Source organism: Haliaeetus albicilla, chromosome 12 (assembly GCF_947461875.1).
Source record: "Haliaeetus albicilla chromosome 12, bHalAlb1.1, whole genome shotgun sequence".
Taxonomy (NCBI): domain Eukaryota; kingdom Metazoa; phylum Chordata; class Aves; order Accipitriformes; family Accipitridae; genus Haliaeetus; species Haliaeetus albicilla.
In genome coordinates, this window is record NC_091494.1 from 39,952,598 (window position 1) to 39,973,523 (window position 20,926).

Genomic DNA, 20,926 nt, shown 5'->3' on the forward strand with positions numbered 1-20,926 from the left:
AGGAAAGGTATGCTCCCAGTTGTTATATTTCACTGTTCCCTGCTGTTTTGATGAAAGCTGGGGCGGTGTGCTTTGTGAAAAGTTTGTCTGTGTTTGTCTTCCTAGAAGTGACTAGTTTACATTGTACATGCAACAGTTGTCTTTCTGTTCATAAACACTTAATTTGTCTCAGTGTCTTTTTGGCATAACTTACTGTCTAATTTGCTGCTGGATGGAAGGAATGAAAGGTATTTTAATGGTCTGAGTTGGTTTTAATACATTATAGCTAGTCATAGGAAGGTAAATGGGCTAACAGGAGTTTTTGATTGCTTTAATACATGTCGATTTGACATTGGAGTATATGCTGAAGGGTGTTTTGCTACTGTTTTGGATCTTTTGCTATATCAACCTATCTAATAAAATCTTACAATTTTTATTTTATTTTGTTCCAGGCTGTTCTTTTCTTTCACTGTTTTATAGTTGAGAAAGGTCAGTTGACCAGGTGCATCAATGAAGGTTATCTTCACCTATATGCTATTCTTAATTTCCTTTTGTTCTTTGTTTATGACAAAAATTTTCCAGAAAATCCCTGTCCACTCTTCTTTTTCTACTGGACAGAGTACTTGTTCATGCTGTACTTGTATCCTGTCTTGTGGCCCTTTCTTTACCATCCCGCCATATACACCACTTTAGTCCCTAAAATAGAGCTGAAATGAAATGCAACTAATACAATCTTTATGACTTGTTTCTTTGACATGTTATTCTCCACCTTGGCCTTTCAAGTCATTGCTTTTCTGTTGAGTTGTATGTGCAGTTCTTGCCCTTGTCTTCAGGTTTGTATGTTATATGAAGATATACCTTTATTTAATCTCCTATTTTTTTGGTCTTAAAAGTCTTCTCCCCTATGCTGTGGCCAACCATCACTTTAATTCCTTTTTCTTTGAGTTGCTGGACTTTATCCTATAATGTCTCATATGCCTAGCAGTTTTGTTTCAAAAACGTTCTCTTAGATCAGCCTTGGATTTATTCTAAAAATCTGTTGGGAGATGTTGGGTCATGTGGTAACAGGAATGCAAAGAACACCTTTTAATAAACTGATATACATGATATTTCTGGTGTTTTTGTTGGTGTGGGGTTTTTTGGGTGTTGTTTTTTAATGGAATGCTGAAGGCTTTTGTTTGCCTTTAACATGCCTTTAATAAAAATTTTTTTCTTTTTCTTATTCTACTGTTTTTGATCTTTACAACTTGACAGTTATTTTCTCTTGTATATTTTAAAAGATTTTTATTTTAAGATTAACATCCTGTGTGTGCCACAAGTTGTTGAAAATGAATTCTTTTCTTTCTGCTTAATCTTTTTGTTAATAACAGGGAAAGATTCAAGTACAATGAGAAGCCAGTATTAAGATCGCATTCTATGAGTCCTCCTCACCGGACAGATGAAGATAACCTAGCCACACCACTGTCTGTAAGATGCTTCTCCTTTTTGTCATAAAATTTGCTCTAGTTTCAATGAATTGTTTTTGTATATCCCCATAAAGCTGTTGTTTCTAATTGCATGAGTCATGCTCACTGTGTACAAGTGCAGACATTTGGGAAGCAGTAATAGGAAGGACTAAAGCTCATCAAAATCTGCCCTCTGCAAGTGCAGGGGAAAAGAATTTCTTGTAGGATGCTCTCAATTCATCCAAATGGTTGACCTCTGTTTGGTGTAGTGTGTTTAATGTCTGCTGCACTGTTTTCCCTAGGCTTGGCAAACTGACTGTATTGACATCATCTTGTATTTTGCAATAGTAGATTAAAGAAAGCTGCATAGATGTATTTGGCTCTGTTTAATGATGGTTGACCTCTGAAAGAGTGAATTTTGGATAGTTTGTTTTATCAAACTTTCCACAACTAGCATTATGGCTGATGGAAGGACACTAAACAGACTTCATGTAAAACCCTTTTAGTCCAAAATATTTAATGATATTGTATGTATAATTGCAAGCATTTAAACTGACAATTACTCCTGACAAATATGTGTTATCAACAAGTGTGTTGTTTTCCTTTGTGAATGTGTTCTGTAGCCTTGTAGTGCCCAGTCTTTATTACTGGAGAGGTCTGTCTCTTGTGGTTCCTTCACCATAGCCAGTGCATCTATAATAGCTCTTGTTCCTCCATGAAACACTGAATTTGCTGTATGTACGTTGTAGGTTTGCCCACAGTTATTTTTGATTGTATCAGAGGAACAGTTTAGAGAGACTGCAGCTGGAAGTGGGCTGTTGACACCTGAGCAATTCATATAGACTGTTCTTACCCTTCTTACTGGGCACAATCAAGAGCTTACGAGGACATGAAGTGCAAGTGGGATAAACTGGAAGCTTGCTTCTGAGGTCTATCTTTCTGAGGAAACTTGTGTTCTGCTATGCATTTGGAATAGAGGACTAGCAAGGGCATGCTTTATCATGGCAGGCTACAAAAGGTCTATGGGCAAAAATTGAATGTCTCTGCTCTAGGCTCTGGTTGGTATGAATGTACTTATGTGTGTGTTGATTGTATATATGCAAATGTAATTTTAAAAAGAAATGCCATAATTAAAAATAAAAAATAAAAACAGATGCTGGATTTACTAAATTTCTCCTTATTGGTTTCCCGTTTGTTTTACTTCAAGAAATATTTCTTATGGAACAGTTATTGTAAAGAAAAGAATTCCCTTCAGTTGAAACCTGGATTTGGGGCTTTAAAGGTTTTGTTTGTTTGTTTTTGTTGTTTTGTTTTGTTTATTTTTTTTTGTTCCTGGCTCTGCCACAGTCTTCCAGGGCAATGTTAGACAAATCACTGTGCTTCATAGTTCTTCAGCTCCGTATACTGGATTCTACTGTGATTACAGCTTTAAAAGGGCTTTTAAGTGAAATAATCCTCTCTTGCTTTGCCAAACGGTTTGATGAACGTTTGGCTGGCTGGAACAAATAGTATCTTGTTCTGTTGTCAGTGACGCACAGATGTTCTGGCATAATTCAGACTCAGGTAGAGGAACAGGGAGTCTTTTAAGAAACATTAAGATCTGCCTCAACCAAGCGTTGATTAGCTGAAGTCAAAGCTCCATTCACTGTATGTTCATAATGAATGAACAGATTTAAAATAGAGGTACTTGCATGCCAGTACACAAAGCTCTTGCTAACAAAACTTCATGAGACAAAGTAATTCATGCTTCAATGTTCTATTTTTCTAAACAGTGTTATGTCTCTGTTAAGGAAAATTTTCTGTACCAGCTCCCCTGTTTGTTACATTAAATACAATCAGTAGTTACTGTTATTCTACAGGAAAAACTTCTGAAAAACATAGCCTTGAGCAACAATAACTACTACAGTCTTACTGAATGTTGGAAATTGTTTCTGCAGAGGACCCATAGCCTTGAGCTGGGCAGCAGCAACTCTGTCCTCTGCTTTTGCAGTTTTGCCCACTGTAACTACCCCTGTCTTGCTGTGGTTTCCTTTAATTTCTTTTCTTTTTTTTTTTTTTTTTTTTTTGGAGGCTGATCAGGTGATCTCTGAATTCTGGATTAGCCCCAAAAAGGTACTGTGGCAATGGATCATTTCTTGAATAAGTATGTTGCCTGAAGAACGGAGTACTTTGATTTTTGTTTAGTAAACTCACCCTTTGTAAAAGAGGCTGTTGCTCTGGAAATACGTAAAATAAAGAACAACATTAAAGTGAGGAGGCAGGCTAATTTATCCTCTGAATTCCTTTCTTAGCACAGTATCCTACTGGTAACTGAACTATTTAGATTAAAGCTGTCAGAGGTATCACAACACTGTTAGGAAGTGCAGTGTAGGTATGGCCAAGTCAAAGTCAATGAGAAGTTTTTGGTGTTGTTTTTTTTTTTTTTAGACTATGTATCTGCTAGCTCTTCTGATATTTTGTTTGACTTTTTTTATGTTCCAGGACCATCGTCATAAAAAAACCATTTCTTTGGATGACAGTGACCTTGAAGCACGTCTCAATAGTTGGAATCTTGGGGTAAAATAAACAGAGTACATTACTTATTTATTGGCTTGAAATGAAAACTCCTTAGTAATGTAGTCTGCATATCTGAGTTTAGTTAACAAAACTTCATGTAGGAATGAGTGTTTTAGAAATAAATTGCTAAAGCTTAGAAAGGTTAATTATGAATACATGTCATCTTAAGAAAACATTAAAAATGCCTCATTTTTAAGCAATAATAATTTTATTGTATTTAATATAGTTACTGATAAATCAAACAATAACACCTGCTGCTCAAAACCAACTGTCTTACTCTGGTAGAAATTCAGACTGTTTCTTGGTAAATTGGTAACATTATTTTGAATTTATGCTTGTATAAATGAAAAAGAGTTTGGCTTTCTGTTTTTTTTCTTTTTTTTTTTTTTTTTAAGGAATACAGAGTTTGCAAGCCATTAATACAACTCAACTTTTTTTTGCCAGTTTGCCTCCTTTTGGAAGTGTTCAGGAGGCTTTTCAGTGTGTTAACCTCTTTCCTTCCCTTCTAGTAATTAGAATCTTTAGACCAGCTCTGTGGCTCTTACTTATGGAAGGAATAGTGTGTCTTTGCAAATTTGCTTTGCTGAGGAAAGAAACTACCTTTGTGGAAGCTTCTGCAGTACTTTTGGCCTATGTTTGTGTGTGGCCTCGGCTTTAGAATATGTCTGTGAATATGGTACTTTTGCTACAATGCTGAGATTTGTCCTGACTTTGATATATCAAAATTGAAGTTTCTGAAAGAGAACCTACTGTGGGGATGGAATGAGGAGGAGTACTTTCTTGGACAGCTCAATAACTTCAGAACTAGTATTTATTGGATTTCAGAAAAAATGTAGAAGATACCTCCCCAAAGCTTTCCATATTTACAGCTAGGAGGACTTTAATCTGTATTAAAAATTTTTTTTAGACTCTGTCATGGTTTAACCCCAGCCAGCAACTAAGCACTGCGCAGCCGCTTGCTCCCTCCCTCCCCACCCAGTGGGATGGGAGAGAGAATCGGAAAAAAAAATAAAACTCGTGGGTTGAGATAGACAGTTTAACAGGACAGAAAGGAAGAAAATAATAATGATAATAATATGACAATAATAATAATAAAAGAATTGGAATATACAAAACAAGTGATACGCAATGCAGTGCTCACCACTCACCGACTGATGCCCAGTTAGTCCCTGAGCAGCGATGTGCCTCCCTGGAGGCCAACTCCCGCCAGTTTATATACTGGGCATGATGTCACATGGTATGGAATATCCCTTTGGCCAGTTTGGGTCAGCTGTCCTGGCTGTGTCCCCTCCCAACTCCTGGTGCCCCTCCAGTCTTATTGCTGACTGGGCATGAGAAGCTGAAAAATCCTTGCCTTAGTCTAAATACTACTTAGCAACAACTGAAAATATCAGTGTGTTATCAACATTATTCTCATACTAAATCCAAAACATAACACTATACCAGCTACCAGAAAGAAAATTAACTCTATCCCAGCTGAAACCAGGACAGACTAAACCACTTTTGTAAACACTTCTGTAAAATCAAATCTATTTTCAAGCTTTTCTTGGGATTTGAACACATTCTCTATATTTTTGGGCTGGTGTCACGCAAGAGGTAAATACAGTGAAGCAGTAAATATATTTTTATAAGGGGAGATGAAAAAATTGTTAGCTAAGATTGATGCAAATCTGTGTAAACTTTGATGTTTGCGTGTACAAATTTAATATGTGGGGCTTGATCTATGTGTTGTCCCTGAGCAGTTAAACAAGTATTTTGGACCTAGATATCTTAGATGAATTTAAGTTATATTTTAATTTAAAGCTACTGTTACAGTAAGACTTTATTCCCTTGGTTGTATTTTCTGTGGTATTAGTCAATGACGATTCTAAGGTCATAGTGAAGTTCCTTCTCTCTGTAGCTATATGCCATTGTATATTTTTGTGTTGTGTTGTTTTGTCTTTTTTTAACCCTTTCCCCTGTACCACCAAATCTTTAACCTATTTGATTAGGATTAATATCCTCATAATGATTTAATTTTATTAAGATAACTTTTATTTTATGAAAGAGGTTTTTTCTCTTTTTTCTTTTCTATTTTCTGCTTATTCTCACAGGTTGAGAGCTCACTCTGTTGTGTTTGGGAGAGAGGGCAGCTGATAGGAGGGGTGTGAGAGCTAGTTTCTAATGAAATACTTCTGCTTTGTTTTTTTAAAAATAAAGTGATGTATTTTCATGTTGTCATTTTAATCAGTTACCAAATAATCCTTAATCTTCCTACGCTATTGTCAGTCCAGAGGGATATGACAGCATTAAAAAATCTTGCCTATTACACTCAATGTTTTGCATTGATGACTAAGTTCTCTTCAGTAAAAACATAAATGATAAGACAGAACGTTAACTTTTTTGTGTGCTTCTTGGTGTTTCTCTTGCTGTTTTGGTGCCTGTTAGCATTCTAAATGCAAATTGCTTGCTTGCTTTACTTCTGAGAGAGAAAGAAGTCTTGATGTTGAGACAATCTGGGAGCTGCCTGACTGCTTTCTCCAAACTGAACGTGGAGATTAGTGAAAATGTTAGTCTGGGTGCATGTTACTGCTCCCTGGAGCTCCTTATCTTTTATAGAGTAATACAAGATCAATTTCTAGGACTTCCAGACTTAGGTGAATACATTTTTCAGGAACTGTAGTTTTGTAAAGTGGGGAGAGAGGATCTTCAGAAAGCTTTTCAATAGCAGTCAACTCCAATTTGCGAAAGTGCTATGCAAGTGTCTGAAACAAAAGTGCAAGCAGTCACTTGCAGATTTTGGATATTTGGGCTGTATAAATACCTGGATTTTATGAGCAGATAGTTGTAATACCTTGAGCTTTTAAAGCTGATTTAAGGGGAAGCTTGCTCATGGCCATTTTACAAATTGTTCCAATTGATGCTGACAAAGAATCTCTTTATATCCAGCATTTTTATATCGGTGTTGATCTGCCTGCTTACTTATCCCTAATTTTATTTGGTTTTTATTTCTTTTTCTAATTGAAATTCCAGTTTGCAATCATGTTGTGTTGATAATGGATGGTTATTAAACTGTGATGATCCTTCACTGATATAGGAGCTCTCTTGGATAACAAATTGGCTACCGTGACACATAAATCAGTTTTTCAAGTCTCTTCTCCAGGGATGGTAATTAAACAAGTCGCTAGTGAGAAACTTTGATTGCCTGGTAAGACTTGTTGGGATTTACCCGACAAAGGGGACCTGAGGCTGTAAAAGAGAGTTTTACAAGTGTTTGCTATTGAACATTATTTTCCTGCTATGGATTACGGCCTCCAATGGGTTCTTGAAGGGTCAGGAAGTTTTAAGTAGAGTTTCGTACTTAAAGAATAGTAATTATTAAAAATGGGGGAAAAAATGTTTACTAAACAATGGCAGCACTTCAGAATCTGTAAGGTTCGAGTGTAAGATATGACTACTATTATTTGTAAGCATTTATATTGCCATAGGAGCATCTAGCTATCTTTTAATTGCTAGCTGCATTTGACTGTTTGAGAAACTTAATTTATAAGTGATCCCACCTCACATACAGAAGACCCTTGCCCCAAAAGAATACTTCAGTAGTGGAGGAAAGTTAGGAAAGGAAATACAGAATGACTTTTACTTTGAACTGCCTAATATAAAGAACAGTTGTTTTTAAAGAGCTTTTCAAAATTTCCTTGGGTTTTTTTTTTAGTTTTACTTGTGTATCAAGGAATAAATGGTGAATCAAGATTGCTAGTCTAGCAAAGAATGTGTGCTTCTGTACATTTTTCTTGCAATGATGGGCACAGAGCTGATCCTGGGAATTTTGGACAAGTTGTTATATAAGGATTTTTCTCGGTAAGAGTCTTTGAAATTTTAGGAAGCTATTCTTATTTCAAGTAAGTATATATGGAGAATGTGGGTTTATTCCAGAATCTGCAAATATCTATATAGATGCTCTACATAAAGGTGAGAAAAGCTTAGCATCTTCCAGTTGCTAAGGCTTCACTGTTACAGTATAGGCTTGTCTGGATCACAATGACCGGTTATAAACTGTTAATTTATTTGTACCCTTATCTTTTGGGCTTCTACTTCTTTGATACATTCTAAATTTCCTCTCCTTCAAAGGTCATGTATTTTTAAGGTCACATACTGAATGTGTTTTCACTTTTTATGATATGCTTACTTCAGTGGCTGAGATTTTTTATCATTATTAAAAATATTGTGAAAATTTTGGGGAAATAATCTTATGATTTCTCTACTAAGGAGAGAGGTCAAACTTAACAGACTGTAATATGGAAGCTTCAGATATTTGTTAGTAGTAGTAAAAACATTTTCTACATGAGAAGTAAGACTGTTGCATTACTTTGCTAATGTTTTTGCATCTCATGAGCAATAAAAGAATTTTTCCATTTGCCTTGCAGCATTCCTGATTATCCCTATCAAACATTTTATTGTTCAAGTTCTTTAGATTCTAGTCATGCATAGGTAAATGTTTAAAAAAAAAAAAAAAGTTGAGTTTTGATTGTGATAAATTTGCCTTTCATACATGGAATACTAATATAAGCTAATTTTAAATACATTATAAAAATGTGGTTTTCTTAGCCCTTATTGACTCTTATCTAAACTGATGTAGGGACTATCCTTTATTTAAGTCCTCATGCCTTGAAGTTGCATTTGCAATGTAGGAAAGAAGAAATCCTTTTGTATTGCCATTTGAAGGGAGAAGTTTCAGAGCTGGGAGTCTAGACAAATGCAAGTAATCTTTGGTCATGTTGTTACTTTGAACTTTCTTTGTCATTCTTTAGCTATTTTAGAACATAATAAAAATCCCTCAACTATCTTATTAATAGCCGTCAATAAACTTCTGCATATTGTTGCAAATTTAGTAAGCTTCATAAATGGGACATCCTCACCTTCCCTTTAGTTATGTCTCAAAAAATAATTGAATATTATGAAATATATGTAGTGTCAGGAAAAGAAGCTTGCTGGGTAACGGAATTAAACCTGCTTTTTTTTTTTTTTTTCTTTTTTTCCTCTTGTTAAGCTTTTTAGATTGTAGACAAACAGTTTTTGGATAGAAAATCTAAGTAATATAAAGGAACAATGATGAATTAAACCCCTGCATATTCTTACCTGACCAGCCTATATATTTTTTTTATGATGCTTCTGATACAGTTTGATTTGTCACTGAATTGTAGCCAATTTTAGATGTGACAAAGCAACTCTTTTAAACATCCCAGGAAATTCAGCACTTCATTTTAGATAGAAAGCATACAAAGAGGCTGTACCCTGGAGAAATAACAAAGGATTTTTTTATCAAGGAGAACATAATTTTTCATCACTGGAATTCAGCCATGACAAGAATTACCTCTTTAGCTTTTACCAGAAGTGACGTAGGATCTTCAATACAAAGAACTTGGACACTCAAGTCTTGCTCAGAAGAATTTAGCATGGGAAATGTTACTGCCTAATAAAGGTTTTAGAGAATTTAGTCCAGAGAAATTCCACGGTCAGTGGCTTGCATTATGTTCTCCTTTCTTGGAGAAATTATATGTAACACAGGGTTAAAGCAGATGCAAGCATAGAGAATTCTTGGGTGGCTACAGCAACAGTATATGTTATGCCTGTTTTGTGTACTTGGCTCACATCTGCCTGTGCCTTTCCAGTCTAGTTAAGCTCAACCATTTCTGTACAAACCATTTGATTATCTTTTGTTTGGTTTCTTAGTCTGTCTGCTTACTATAAACATACCTACTGTATATGTTGTGGCGTTGGAGGGCAGCAACACTGTAAAAACTTTCCCACAGTGAACTCCAAGTGGTGTTGTGACTTCAAAAAATAAATTCAACTTCCATGCTGACAAACAATCTTCATGTGCTTTAATGTCCTTCCACTAAGACTGCAGAAGCAGCATTAAAGTGAACTTCCCTACAAATTATGATGTTAGATAAGAATGTCCTTACTCAAATTTCCTGAAGCTACTCAGCAGTTATTTCTGTAGGGAACATGCTGGCTGGCTGGGTTTGTTAGATTAAAGTAAGAACTTAGGGCAAGGTTCAGTTTAGTTGTTTACCATTTCAAAATCTTAAGTGTTCTTAACTCTTTCATGTGTGTTTTTTCCATCCTTGTTTTGAAAACAATCACATTTTGTCTTTGAAGAAGCTTAAGGGGGAATGTGCAACAACCCTACTGATCAAAATGTGTTTTTTTTTCCTGAATCTTAATATATACAACATACCTTCTGACTCTGTTGCTGAACCGTAATAAGCTACGGTTGTGCATTATTGAAGATAAGTATGCCTTGATAAACATCTTCCAAAGAATGAAATGTGACTTCGGGAGAGGTAGAATGGAAGCATAACATTAACATTGTCATTGTTGTGGTATTTGCTGTGTCAACAGACCAGAAACTTTGGTATAAGTTTCTGGACTATGACAGATATAATGCCTGTACACTATTTTCAGCCCGAGGGATGAAGTATACTTGATGTCTTGAGGATGAGTCTTATAGAAGTACTTAGTGCTCCAAATTGTGCTTTTTCTGCACAGTCCTTGCTTTTGTGGGAAACTGTTTCAGCTCGGTTTACTTTTATCAATGCTTCACTCATTGCTTGCGTTGGTAGCTTTGAAATTATATACTTCAAAAATGTTTAGTTTTGACCGCTTCAGGTGTTGTTAAAATAAATAGAAATTGAAAATACTGAAGTTAAAAATGATGGCTAATTTGCCTCAAATTCAGTATTGGAATCTAGGCGTTTATGCAGATTTCTTCCATACCTTTTTCAACTTAGGTAAATAAGTATATTTTCATGAAGTAGATTATTTTGGTTAAGTAATAGGGATCTGTTGAAGGCGATCTGATCATCCAGAGCCTTCCCAGCTCTGGTTTATGAGGACTCAAGTACTAGAAGGCGATCATGCCAGTCCTCACAAATTGTAACATGGTTTGTTGTCTGTTTGGCTGCCTAATAGAACAGGAGAATCCAAAATCTTTTCTACAAAGAAATTCAAAATGCCATTTTTGTTAAGTGGTATTTACGAGTTACAGTTCAATTCTAGTTCAAATAAAGATGTCTTTCATGATGACATTTATTTGGTTCATACTCTTAAAAAAGCATGTGATTTACTGTTCTCATGGCAGTCCTTCAGTTTCATACATATGTATTTTGGTTTGTCTTTGACCTTTTGCTTATTATTTTTAAATTTGCATGTTTCTCATAAATACAAGCTTTTTTCTTTTTTCATCATTCTTTATTGTGATATTCCCTCTTTAATGTGGTATAATTTTGAGAACAAGAAGTTTTGCAGAAGACCAGCATGAAAAGAATGAATGTTGAGGCATTAAATGTTTACAGATCAGTTTAAGTGGATATAATCCACAACAAGTAACAAAGTGGGAACATTTAACTTCAAAGCACATATGGCTGCTGTTACAAAATCAAAAAATGCAAGGCTTAGGCCATACAAAGTATTAGAGACACACTTTCCTTATTTCTCATAAACAAGTAGGATATACCTTAGCTTTTTAGATTGGTTTTGAAATGAAGACTGTAAACAGCTTAATTTCATGGTCAGATAAACTATTTGAATTAATTGTAAATATTTACAATAATTTTTAGCTTTAAAAAAGCAAAAATAAAGGGTGATTGTATTCACTTTGCATGAGAGAGAAGGCTTTTGGAAAATAATGAAGCCTTTGAAATTTGGTTCTGCAGCCTTAGCTGTCTCAAAATTCCACCAGGTATTGGTGAAGGCTTTCAATGTTATCTGCTGCTTGGTTTTCTGGGGAGCTAGGTCAGGGTTCTACCTTGAACTTTTGGCAAGCTGCCTTCAGTCCTGGGTAGCTGTACAGGTGATGATTAGGCATGTGGGATGGATGGGGAAGCAGGCAAAATGAGCTAGAAGGAGGAGTATACTACTAGTAAAATTAGAGGATTTTTGATAGAAAATACTATTGCAGGTACAAATGTGTAGGACAAAGAAAATCCTCCTAAATTTTTCTGGTTTAGAATTGCTGTACTTTCTACTCTCTCTCTCTCTCTCTCTCGATTCCTCCCCGCCCCCGCCCCCCCCCCCCCCCATTATCTTCTATGGATAATGCCCCATGATATTCTCACTCCTGTATCCTCTCCTCACTGATCTCCTCTTCTGTGTTCAAAATTAATTTTCTTTTTTCAGTAGGTGCATATGGGATTCCTTTAGTCACTGATGTCTACCTGTGTTTTTTGCATGCCAATCGTTGTGGCATATTTAAAAAAAACAGGACACCAATCCCCCCTGAAATAAAAACAGCCCAGGATGCTTTACGTGAAAGAAAATTTAATGTATCTGTTTTAGTAAACTCACTGACAATAAAGAGAAAGAGGTTATTTGTTAAATAATTGGTTTTATTATACTTTCAGCTATAGTATTAAAATATTAGATAATACTTTTCATTGCAATTGAATGTATGTGTTAAACATTCAAATATCTATAACTACTTCTGGGCGAGATATGACTCTTCAACAGCATATAGAAATCCTACATAACCTTTTAGGACAGGAAATAAATAATAATACTGTATCAAATTGAGATTTCAGAGGGATTAAGCCTCTTTTTCACTGATAAATTCAACACACAAATTTATTTAATAGTACTTGAGAAAGGCCGAGCATTTGATATATTTGTTATGCCTCATAGATCAATTTAATCTTTAAAAAAAAAAAAAAATAGACTAAATGTTGTAAGATGTGTATTGCAGTCACATTCTTATTCCAAATCTCACTGCCACATTTTACAAGATTATACCCTCGAAAGCTTTTCTTGGGCGTTATGCATTCTCTGTGATATGATGTTTGAGCCTCATCGTCTGAGAAAATTAAAAAGATATAGCTGTCAGATAGAGGAAGTGGGTTGTGAACAATGTTTTGTATTCAGTTCTTAAAAATGGCAATTAAAAGAGCTGCTTTAATTATACAGTAGTGTTAATGAATTATTTCCTTATGTTTTGTCTCTATGGCTTACGTGTGTGGATATAGTTTCAATGCACTCAACTATAATTTTTCCAAAATCACTAGATTAAATTCATTGTAATCTGTAAATTTATTCTAGCTTTGCACTGATTTAAATGAAAGTTTATCCAATAAAGTTGGAAATCTTTTGCATAAGCTATGTATTTAGCTGCCGAATTCTTTTAAAACATGCATTGATGGAATTTTTACAACCACAGGGGTCTGGGGAAAAAAAAGTGCAATTTTTGATCCATTTGCATTTGGAAACGCTAAAATTTTAAAACTTACTGAGTAGGTCATGTCCAACAAAATGATCCCTTATGAAGATTTGCTATTTCTATAACTTATAAAAGATAGTAGTATGTTATTGGACCTTTGCATTCTGCTGAGTGCTTTTCTTAAGGATCATTGAAATCTTCTAAATGACAAAGAATTATGCACAGGAAAATTAGTTTGTGTGTTACTTCTAGGTTACAGCCAAGTATCTAGAGATGGTGCTGTTTTGGTGACTTGCAGATAGTCAAATTTTCTAGCGAAAAGCAGTTCTTGAACTGGTGTGTATGTCCAAAGGCAAGCTTAAATCTGTTCTATTGTTATTCTTCTCAGTGATGTAGTTGCTGTGTTAAGTATACCCTCACTGATATAGATTACCTTTCAAAGTATGCACCCAAAGTTGTCCTTGCAAACTTTTTGAATATTTGTAGGTATTTCTTACTGTTTGTAAGAAATAATAACACATTGCTGACATGATTACTTTTTCTCTAACTTGTTGTTTTTCAGTTAGAAAATCCAAGATATTTGCGAGAAAAACCGATGCCAGTGTCTTTGGTAGGTATTTATATTCCCTTGATATTTTATAAGGGTGAACAAACGTGCTTAATATTTTTCATTTCTGGTTAGGACTGATTTTATTTGGAGTTACTGCTTTGAACTTAATAAGTTGTTTTGAACTTCTCATTCAATAGATGACGCCCAAAATTGGCCTAGGAAAAAGTAGCACTTTTCGTGATGAACAGGCACTATTTCGAATGCATGAAAAAGAGGTAAGTTTTTTTCAGTCTTTTTAGAAAAAGAAAATTACACCCAAATTAGTAAGTTAGGGCATTTTCTTTGGAAACTGGATATTCACAAAGCAGTTTGTTACAGCAGAGAATCTCATGTAAGAGAATTTTTGCTGAAGTGACAGGGCTTTTCATTAAATACTTAATGTATTTCCCAGTTACTTAGGGAATAAAAAAGACTTTCTGAACACATTTACTGTTCCTTTAAAGGAGTTTTTAGTGTAGAAGAGTTTGAATTCTAGGAATTTTCCAAACTACCTTTTAACAGAAGCAACGGAACCCTTGATTAAGTGAGGATTTTTGTTTTCTTTCTACATACCTTTAAAAATCTGCAGATCTAGACCTTATTTCTATTAGGACCTACATTATTTCTATATTTGCCTCATTTAGCTCCAATCCTCTTTTCATATTGGTTTTTTTATTACTTCTTTTGAACATTGTTAATTGGTGAGATTGCTGTCAAAGCTTGCCTACCTAGTTCTGTCATACTGTGCTATTTTGTTTTGAACGTGTACAAAAGTAAAGTTCTGTGGTCATTTTCATGTTTTTCATAGTTTAAAGGAAGTTGAATGCCTATGATATTTTTGTCATAAATTACTCAGTTTATTTAAAACATCCGTCATGAGATAAAACTCAGATATACTATGTTTAGCACATAGATATTTCAGATTCTTCTGAAACCATGTAGGCATTACATGTGGTTTTTTTGGAAAGTCAGCGAATCAATGGCCTGGTGGACCAGACTTCAGAAAAGAAAATTCAACATGTATTATGAAAAAGATTTAAAACCCCCCCAAAAAACAAACAAAACAAACCCCCAACACTCTTCTGTGTCTGCCCTTCAAATTTCTGTTTTCAGCCATATGCTCTTGGAAGATTGAGGCATATGTTCACAGTTCCCTAGCTATCCACAAGTACTTAGACCTACATAGGACTCCAAATATATACGAGCTGGAAAGGAAGGGGCATCAACTGCAAACCATGAAATCGTCCCTCCTTTTACATGGTATGTTGTGAGGACACGTATGAATTAGAACTGTCCTAAAGTTACTGTTGAGACATTTCAGAAGACATCTTTAACTGAGATACAGGGGAGGGTAAATTTGGTTTGCAGATACTTCCATTGTTAGTAAAGTAATGTATATGGAAGTGTGCTTTATGTTGATAGCTGGCAGTCTAATTTGATGCTTAAACAAGCAGCCTGATATGGCAGTTGCACGATACCTGTGCCTTTTACTTTCTCTGCTCTGGTCTAATATTGACTGTTCTTTTGTATTGACAATATTCAAATCACCATCGCCTCAGGACGACGCGAGGTTTCATAAGATGTGAAAAATAGACCAAAAAATAAATAAATTGAAAGCACAATGTTGTCATTTAAATAATATTTTCAAATTAAACAAACAGGAATGCATGCCAAGTAGCTACATAAAATACTCAGCAAATACTTTGCTAGTTCAGTGGAAAAATCCTCTAAACCACACAGTACAAATCCAGTATTTTTTGCTAATGGTACTCGACTGTGGGCTAGTTTAAACTGGAAAGGTTATAGACAGTGTTTCACAATCACCATGTGTGTGCTATTAAGTAGAAAACTTAAATGTGTTTTCATCGTATTTTGTTTGTGAAGCTCAATTAAGAATAAAGCCTTTCTGTTTATAGAATGTAAATGTATTAACAGAAAAATTGTGCTGTACAAAAGGGTTTTGGTAAACCTTTAACTGTTTTCGACCTCTTTGTAGTAGAACGGGAGAACATAAAATAGGATAACTGTGGTTTTTTGCTTTTAACCTTTAAACCTTTGTTCATAAACCATTCCTGCACCTGTTTTGACTCTGTAATGCTAAACAGATGGCCATTTTGAATGATAACCACATCACAGATTTATGAAAATGTGAATATCATCAGGCAGTGGTTTTTAGTCATATTTTCCCCAAATACTTCTGACATGGATTAAACCATTTGGGAAACTGTCATTACTGAAAAGTCATGGGTTCAAACAAGGAAGATACAACAAAACAGGAATAGATCAGTTTTCAGCAGAACAGCAAACCAGAACAGATGGCATGACTGGCTTATCTTGATAAATAGGAAAAAGCATCCCTTTGAACTTCACCTTTGGTCATCCTGAGTGCCACCCAATACTCCATGGAGTGGGGGGCGAGGGGGGGCGGGGAAGAAGTTAATATTTGTGATATTTCAGAAAACCAGAATCAATATCACTGCTAAGATAAGGGTTTGAAATTCTTCTGGAATTAAAAAGCAAATTTACCTATCTTAATAAAATATGATGTTTTGTTATCCTTTCTCTAACAACTAGTTTATCTGGTGTATCCTTGAAAGAAATTTTGTTGTTTCTTTAAAGAAGTTCTGTTTCTTAATTTTTCTTTTTGTCAGTCTTAATTTTTCTTAGCATTTTTCTCAATTTCCTTCTGTTTTATTTCTGTAAGCAAATATATTTATTTATCTAGACTCAGCAAATGAAACCTAAACAAATCTGAGGCAAGAGTATTGGAAATAATTTTCTCTTTTTTATTCTTTTAAATTGAAGGTTATAATTAACACCAGGAGTAAATTTGTACTGAGCTATATACCAACTCTTAAATAAATTTTTTTAGGCAAACTGGCAAGCTCGATGCTTTGTGCAGTAACTGTATTATAAAGCTTCATCTGTCTGGGTTAACTGAGAACATTGAGTGTTTCCAATGCTTTTGTTGACTGTTCTGTCACTTTTGTGTTTTGATTTTTGGAAATCTAAAGTCTTCGGACACTGGAGCATGGGTGCTTTTCTAGCTTCTTATATACGAAGGCAGTCCAGCGGAAATGGTTGTCTTCCCTACAGTCAGCTGGAGTAGTAGTTAGTGCAGTGCAATGGGAGGGAGGAGTACTTCTGGAGAAGGCAATAGGTGAATTTTCAAGAGGATACAGAATACCTGCAGGATTATTTCCACCAATTTGTCATGTGGAATGAGGACCGAGGAAGAGACTGTACATGCCCAGGGAAAAGGAGAGATGAGCTGGGTAGTGAAAGATAACTTAGAGTGTAGAGAATGGGGGGAAAAGACATCTTTTTCCCCTGAAAATGAAAATGCATTTTCATGGATTGAGGACCAGAAGTAAGATGAAAAGGAAGAGTGTTGGGGGTTTTTATGTATTCAAGAAATCTATCTTGAAGATGCAGCCTCTGAATAAAACAAACCTATTTTGTTTGTAAAGATCATCAAGCCATAAATATAGTTTTACTGCACCAAAAGTTGGGATCTAGTGATATATTTACGTTAAGATAAAATCAGCATGCTGCAGTGATGATGATATAGTTAAGTCTTGGTCTGGCTAAAAGCGTTCAGAATTTAAGGTGTTGAAAGCAGCAGATTTAATGTGCTTCTCACTTATCTGGCAGGAGATTATAACTTGAAATAGAGAGAATTGCATAAGGGCTGTGATATAGATTTTCCCCAAAAGGGACCATACGTAGAATGTGGAGGAAAGAAAGTTGTAGAACTTGGTAAGGAGAATGAATAACACTTGTTGGTGTTACCATAGAAAAGAGGAATAAAAAAAATAGAACACTTGAAGATAAAAATATGTGTCCCTGCAGTTAGGAGGAGATGGTGATCAGTGAGCATTGCCCCTTTGGTTTTGATTTCTTCTATTTAATTGCTCTGTTCTATAGCAAAGTATTTAAATACATGAATTAAACGTTTAATGCGTGCCAAATTAAAAGCAATAAATAAAACTAATGGGGAGACAGTATCCTAAAAGGAGGACTCTTGTAATTAAACTGAGCTTTTACCAATGTAAAATTAACATTGTTGTGCTTTTAGCTACATCATGGATTTGACGTTTTTTCCTCAGTGAAAACAGATATTTTGTTAATATCTTCCAAGAATGGTGACAAAATATATCAGTATTGTTCTTTTGTATATTATAATGAAATAAAAGGGTTTGTGTGCTCATGTGTATGTATGTCTCTACAGTTTAAATCTACTTGGTAGTTGGATATAGATACATATGTGTACGGAATTGGGAGAGCTGAATACAGCTAAAGGAACCTACTTAGGCATGTAATGGGGCTGGCGATCCTGTTTATGCTTTTTAAGCTCAGAGGTATTTATTAATAATAGGAGGAGAACGTTTTTGATGGACTTTCTGAAAGCATTTGAGTTGCAAAGGCACCTGTAGGTGGGTCCAAAACTTGAATCTTACAGTAATGGGAGCTTTGTGTGTTGGAAATTTTTTTTCTGATCCCTCTGTTCTTTATTTCCACTTCTTTTCCTTTACTGTTCCCATTCTTTTGTTGTCCTGTTCATCCAGAACTGTCTGAGTTGTACTTGTGCTCATAAACGTCTTGCTGTTTTCCAAGGGGTAAAAATTGTTAAGGTTTTTAATTCTGGTGAATATTCTTGTTAAAATGTAAGTATGCATGTTGAATTCTGTTCACACAAGTGTGGCCCACCAGAAGGGCAAGAAAATGCAAAAAGGCAGATATGACATAATTATTGCTTTCATCGTGATTTTCAGTTTTCCGTAACTTTTTTCTTGTGACAACTTGGTTCTGAAATACTGTTTTATTCCCTTTAAAAATATTCCAAGCAGCATGTATTATGACTTTGAATATTCTCTGGTTCATTTGAATTTTCTCCTTTTATCCACAAACCTGATGTCTATTTTGAATGCAGTGTCTGATTTATATTGAGAATTCAGTTGTAAACTGATTTTTCACCACCAAGTAATCATTCTGAATAGTAATCTGTTAGTTCACGTTTAAAAAAGCAGCAATCTTGACTTCTGTTAACAAGATTCCTGGCTGATTAATGTCCTGTTCCTAAGAACATATGCAAGTTGTCCATTGTCTTCTGTGTGAGGAAATCGCATCCTGTCTTGCTTTGATAACTCTTCAGAATGTAATGTAATAAAACCCAAACCTTATTTTATTGCTAGACTGGTGTGAGACATACAGTGTATGTCAGGATGAGACATGTTTTCATAAACTGACTTGTGATTTATAATTTCCAATACTAATTGGTCTGGTCATGGAGATATATACGTACATGCACAGATACTTATTTTTTTGCAATAGTTTGTGAACTATGTCTTTAATTATTGCACATATGTGCTGGAGACATTGAGAAAGATCAAAGATGTAGGTTAGCAATTCAAACTAGTGTTTTAACCAGTAGAATGTCCAGATGGTTGCCAAGCAGCTGGGAATTAATCTTTTGCTGCATGATTAATCTCTACCTCAAAGTGTGTGAGTGTCTAAAGTATGTGTGTGTCTTTTTTTTTTTAAAGTTTGATTTTTTTTTTTTTTTTTTTTTTTTACGTGTATAGATCCTGGTTTTTAAGGAAGAAAAGACATTAGGAAAAGTAGGTACTGTACACTGCTATTGCTACATGTTGCACTGGTGAAATAAAGGTAGTACAGTTTTAGTGACTGTTTTAGCAGATCCTTAAATGAGTGTAAAAAGTTCAGTAGCTGCTGAAATACAACATATTTTTTTAAAAAAAAAAGGAATATCACTGGGGAAAAAAAGTGTTGATGACTCAGTGTATACAGACTCATTTACTACATTTACTTTCATTTAAAAAAGACTATTTACTTCACTGGACTTGGCACTATGCAGAATTATGAAGTTTTCAAGTAGTATATTATTTTATTATATTCAGATTTTACTAACTCCCTTTGAAATCAGTGTGATTTCTGCATGTTCACAAGGTTCAGCTGGGTTCAGTTTTCAGTGCTGGCAACTAAAGATGCAGTTTGTTGCATTTTTGAGCTGTCTTTTATGAAATGGCATCTAATAAGTTATTACCATGTATAAGCTTTCACAATTTCTAAACACATTTTCAACTTCTTTTGGTACTTACTGGTGTTAGTCTCTACTACTAGCGGCAGACATATTTGTTACATATGGAAGTGGGACACTTGCCACTCCAAATAAAGCTGCTAAGTAATATGATGTGCTGTAGTGCTAATATGCATGTTATGTTTATTAGCTATATAAAACATCCTTTAGAGTAAAAATACCATTTCAAGTTATTACAGTTGTTGGGATACAAAGCTGTACGCTTTTCTCCCTATTCCCACCACCCCCAACTTGGAAATCTATGAAAAATACATTGTTCTCTCTTGAAAGAGACTAATGACATTTACATATGAATAAGAACAATTGTCCATTCAATTATTTTTCTGTATACAGCAAATGTGTATTAATATTCAGTGTAATTTAAAAAGTCAGACTTTTCTTGACGGGATAAAACTGGTATGATTTGATTTAGGACAAAGCCTTTCATTTTTAATGCCTAAAAAAGTGGGGCGATGCCATATTAATTTTTTACTTAAGTGAATATCTAGTTTCTCTTCAAAGAGTACTCTGTTAGAGATATTATAACTCAAAGTAGCAGTTGTACTATTTTTAAAGAGTAAAGATACAAAGAAGGTTAGATATGTGGAAAGAAGTATAAATGTTTGTTAGGTCAAATAATAAAGTCCAGATCATAAACATAGACTTTTGTGGAGGAACCTTTGAATCTGGGCAAAATGCCATGTTTATAAAGGGTCTTCTTACATTTTAATTTATGGCTTGCGTGTTTCACTTGTTTGATACTGCTTTTCTTTCAGTCTGTCTCTGGTTTGTCCAGACTGTAAGCTCTTCGCAGCAGAGACTTTACAAGACATTTATTTCACCTAAGGTATTGCATTGGATGAAATATTGATGATATTCAATGCAGAATTTGGAGTGGTTAATAAATGTTCTACTGTTTCAAAATGTAGTTATAAATTTATTTATTTTTTTAAATTTCTGTGTTACACTCAGAGGATGAGCAAAAACGTCAGGAAAAAAGCCCAACATTAATGTGAATCCCAGGTGGGAAACTTGCTTTTATTGTGTGCAATGTTCCACTAGGA

General features: G+C 34.8%; 1 protein-coding gene across 3 annotated transcripts in view; it reads left to right on the forward strand.

Moving 5' to 3' along the window:
* CEP112 (centrosomal protein 112) overlaps positions 1-20,926 on the forward strand; it is a 175,179-nt gene that overhangs the window by 8,692 nt on the left and 145,561 nt on the right. For 2 of the 3 annotated variants that reach the window (XR_011327278.1, XM_069799345.1), the window contains exons 5-9: positions 1,350-1,446; positions 3,495-3,536; positions 3,906-3,980; positions 13,736-13,783; positions 13,921-13,998. Coding sequence is in view for 2 of the 3 variants with exons in the window: in XM_069799345.1 (XP_069655446.1) it covers positions 1,350-1,446; positions 3,495-3,536; positions 3,906-3,980; positions 13,736-13,783; positions 13,921-13,998 (340 nt within the window). In the remaining variant the exon portion in view is untranslated. The remainder of the gene's footprint in view (positions 1-1,349; positions 1,447-3,494; positions 3,537-3,905; positions 3,981-13,735; positions 13,784-13,920; positions 13,999-20,926) is intronic. The other variant, XM_069799346.1, reaches the window with a different exon arrangement.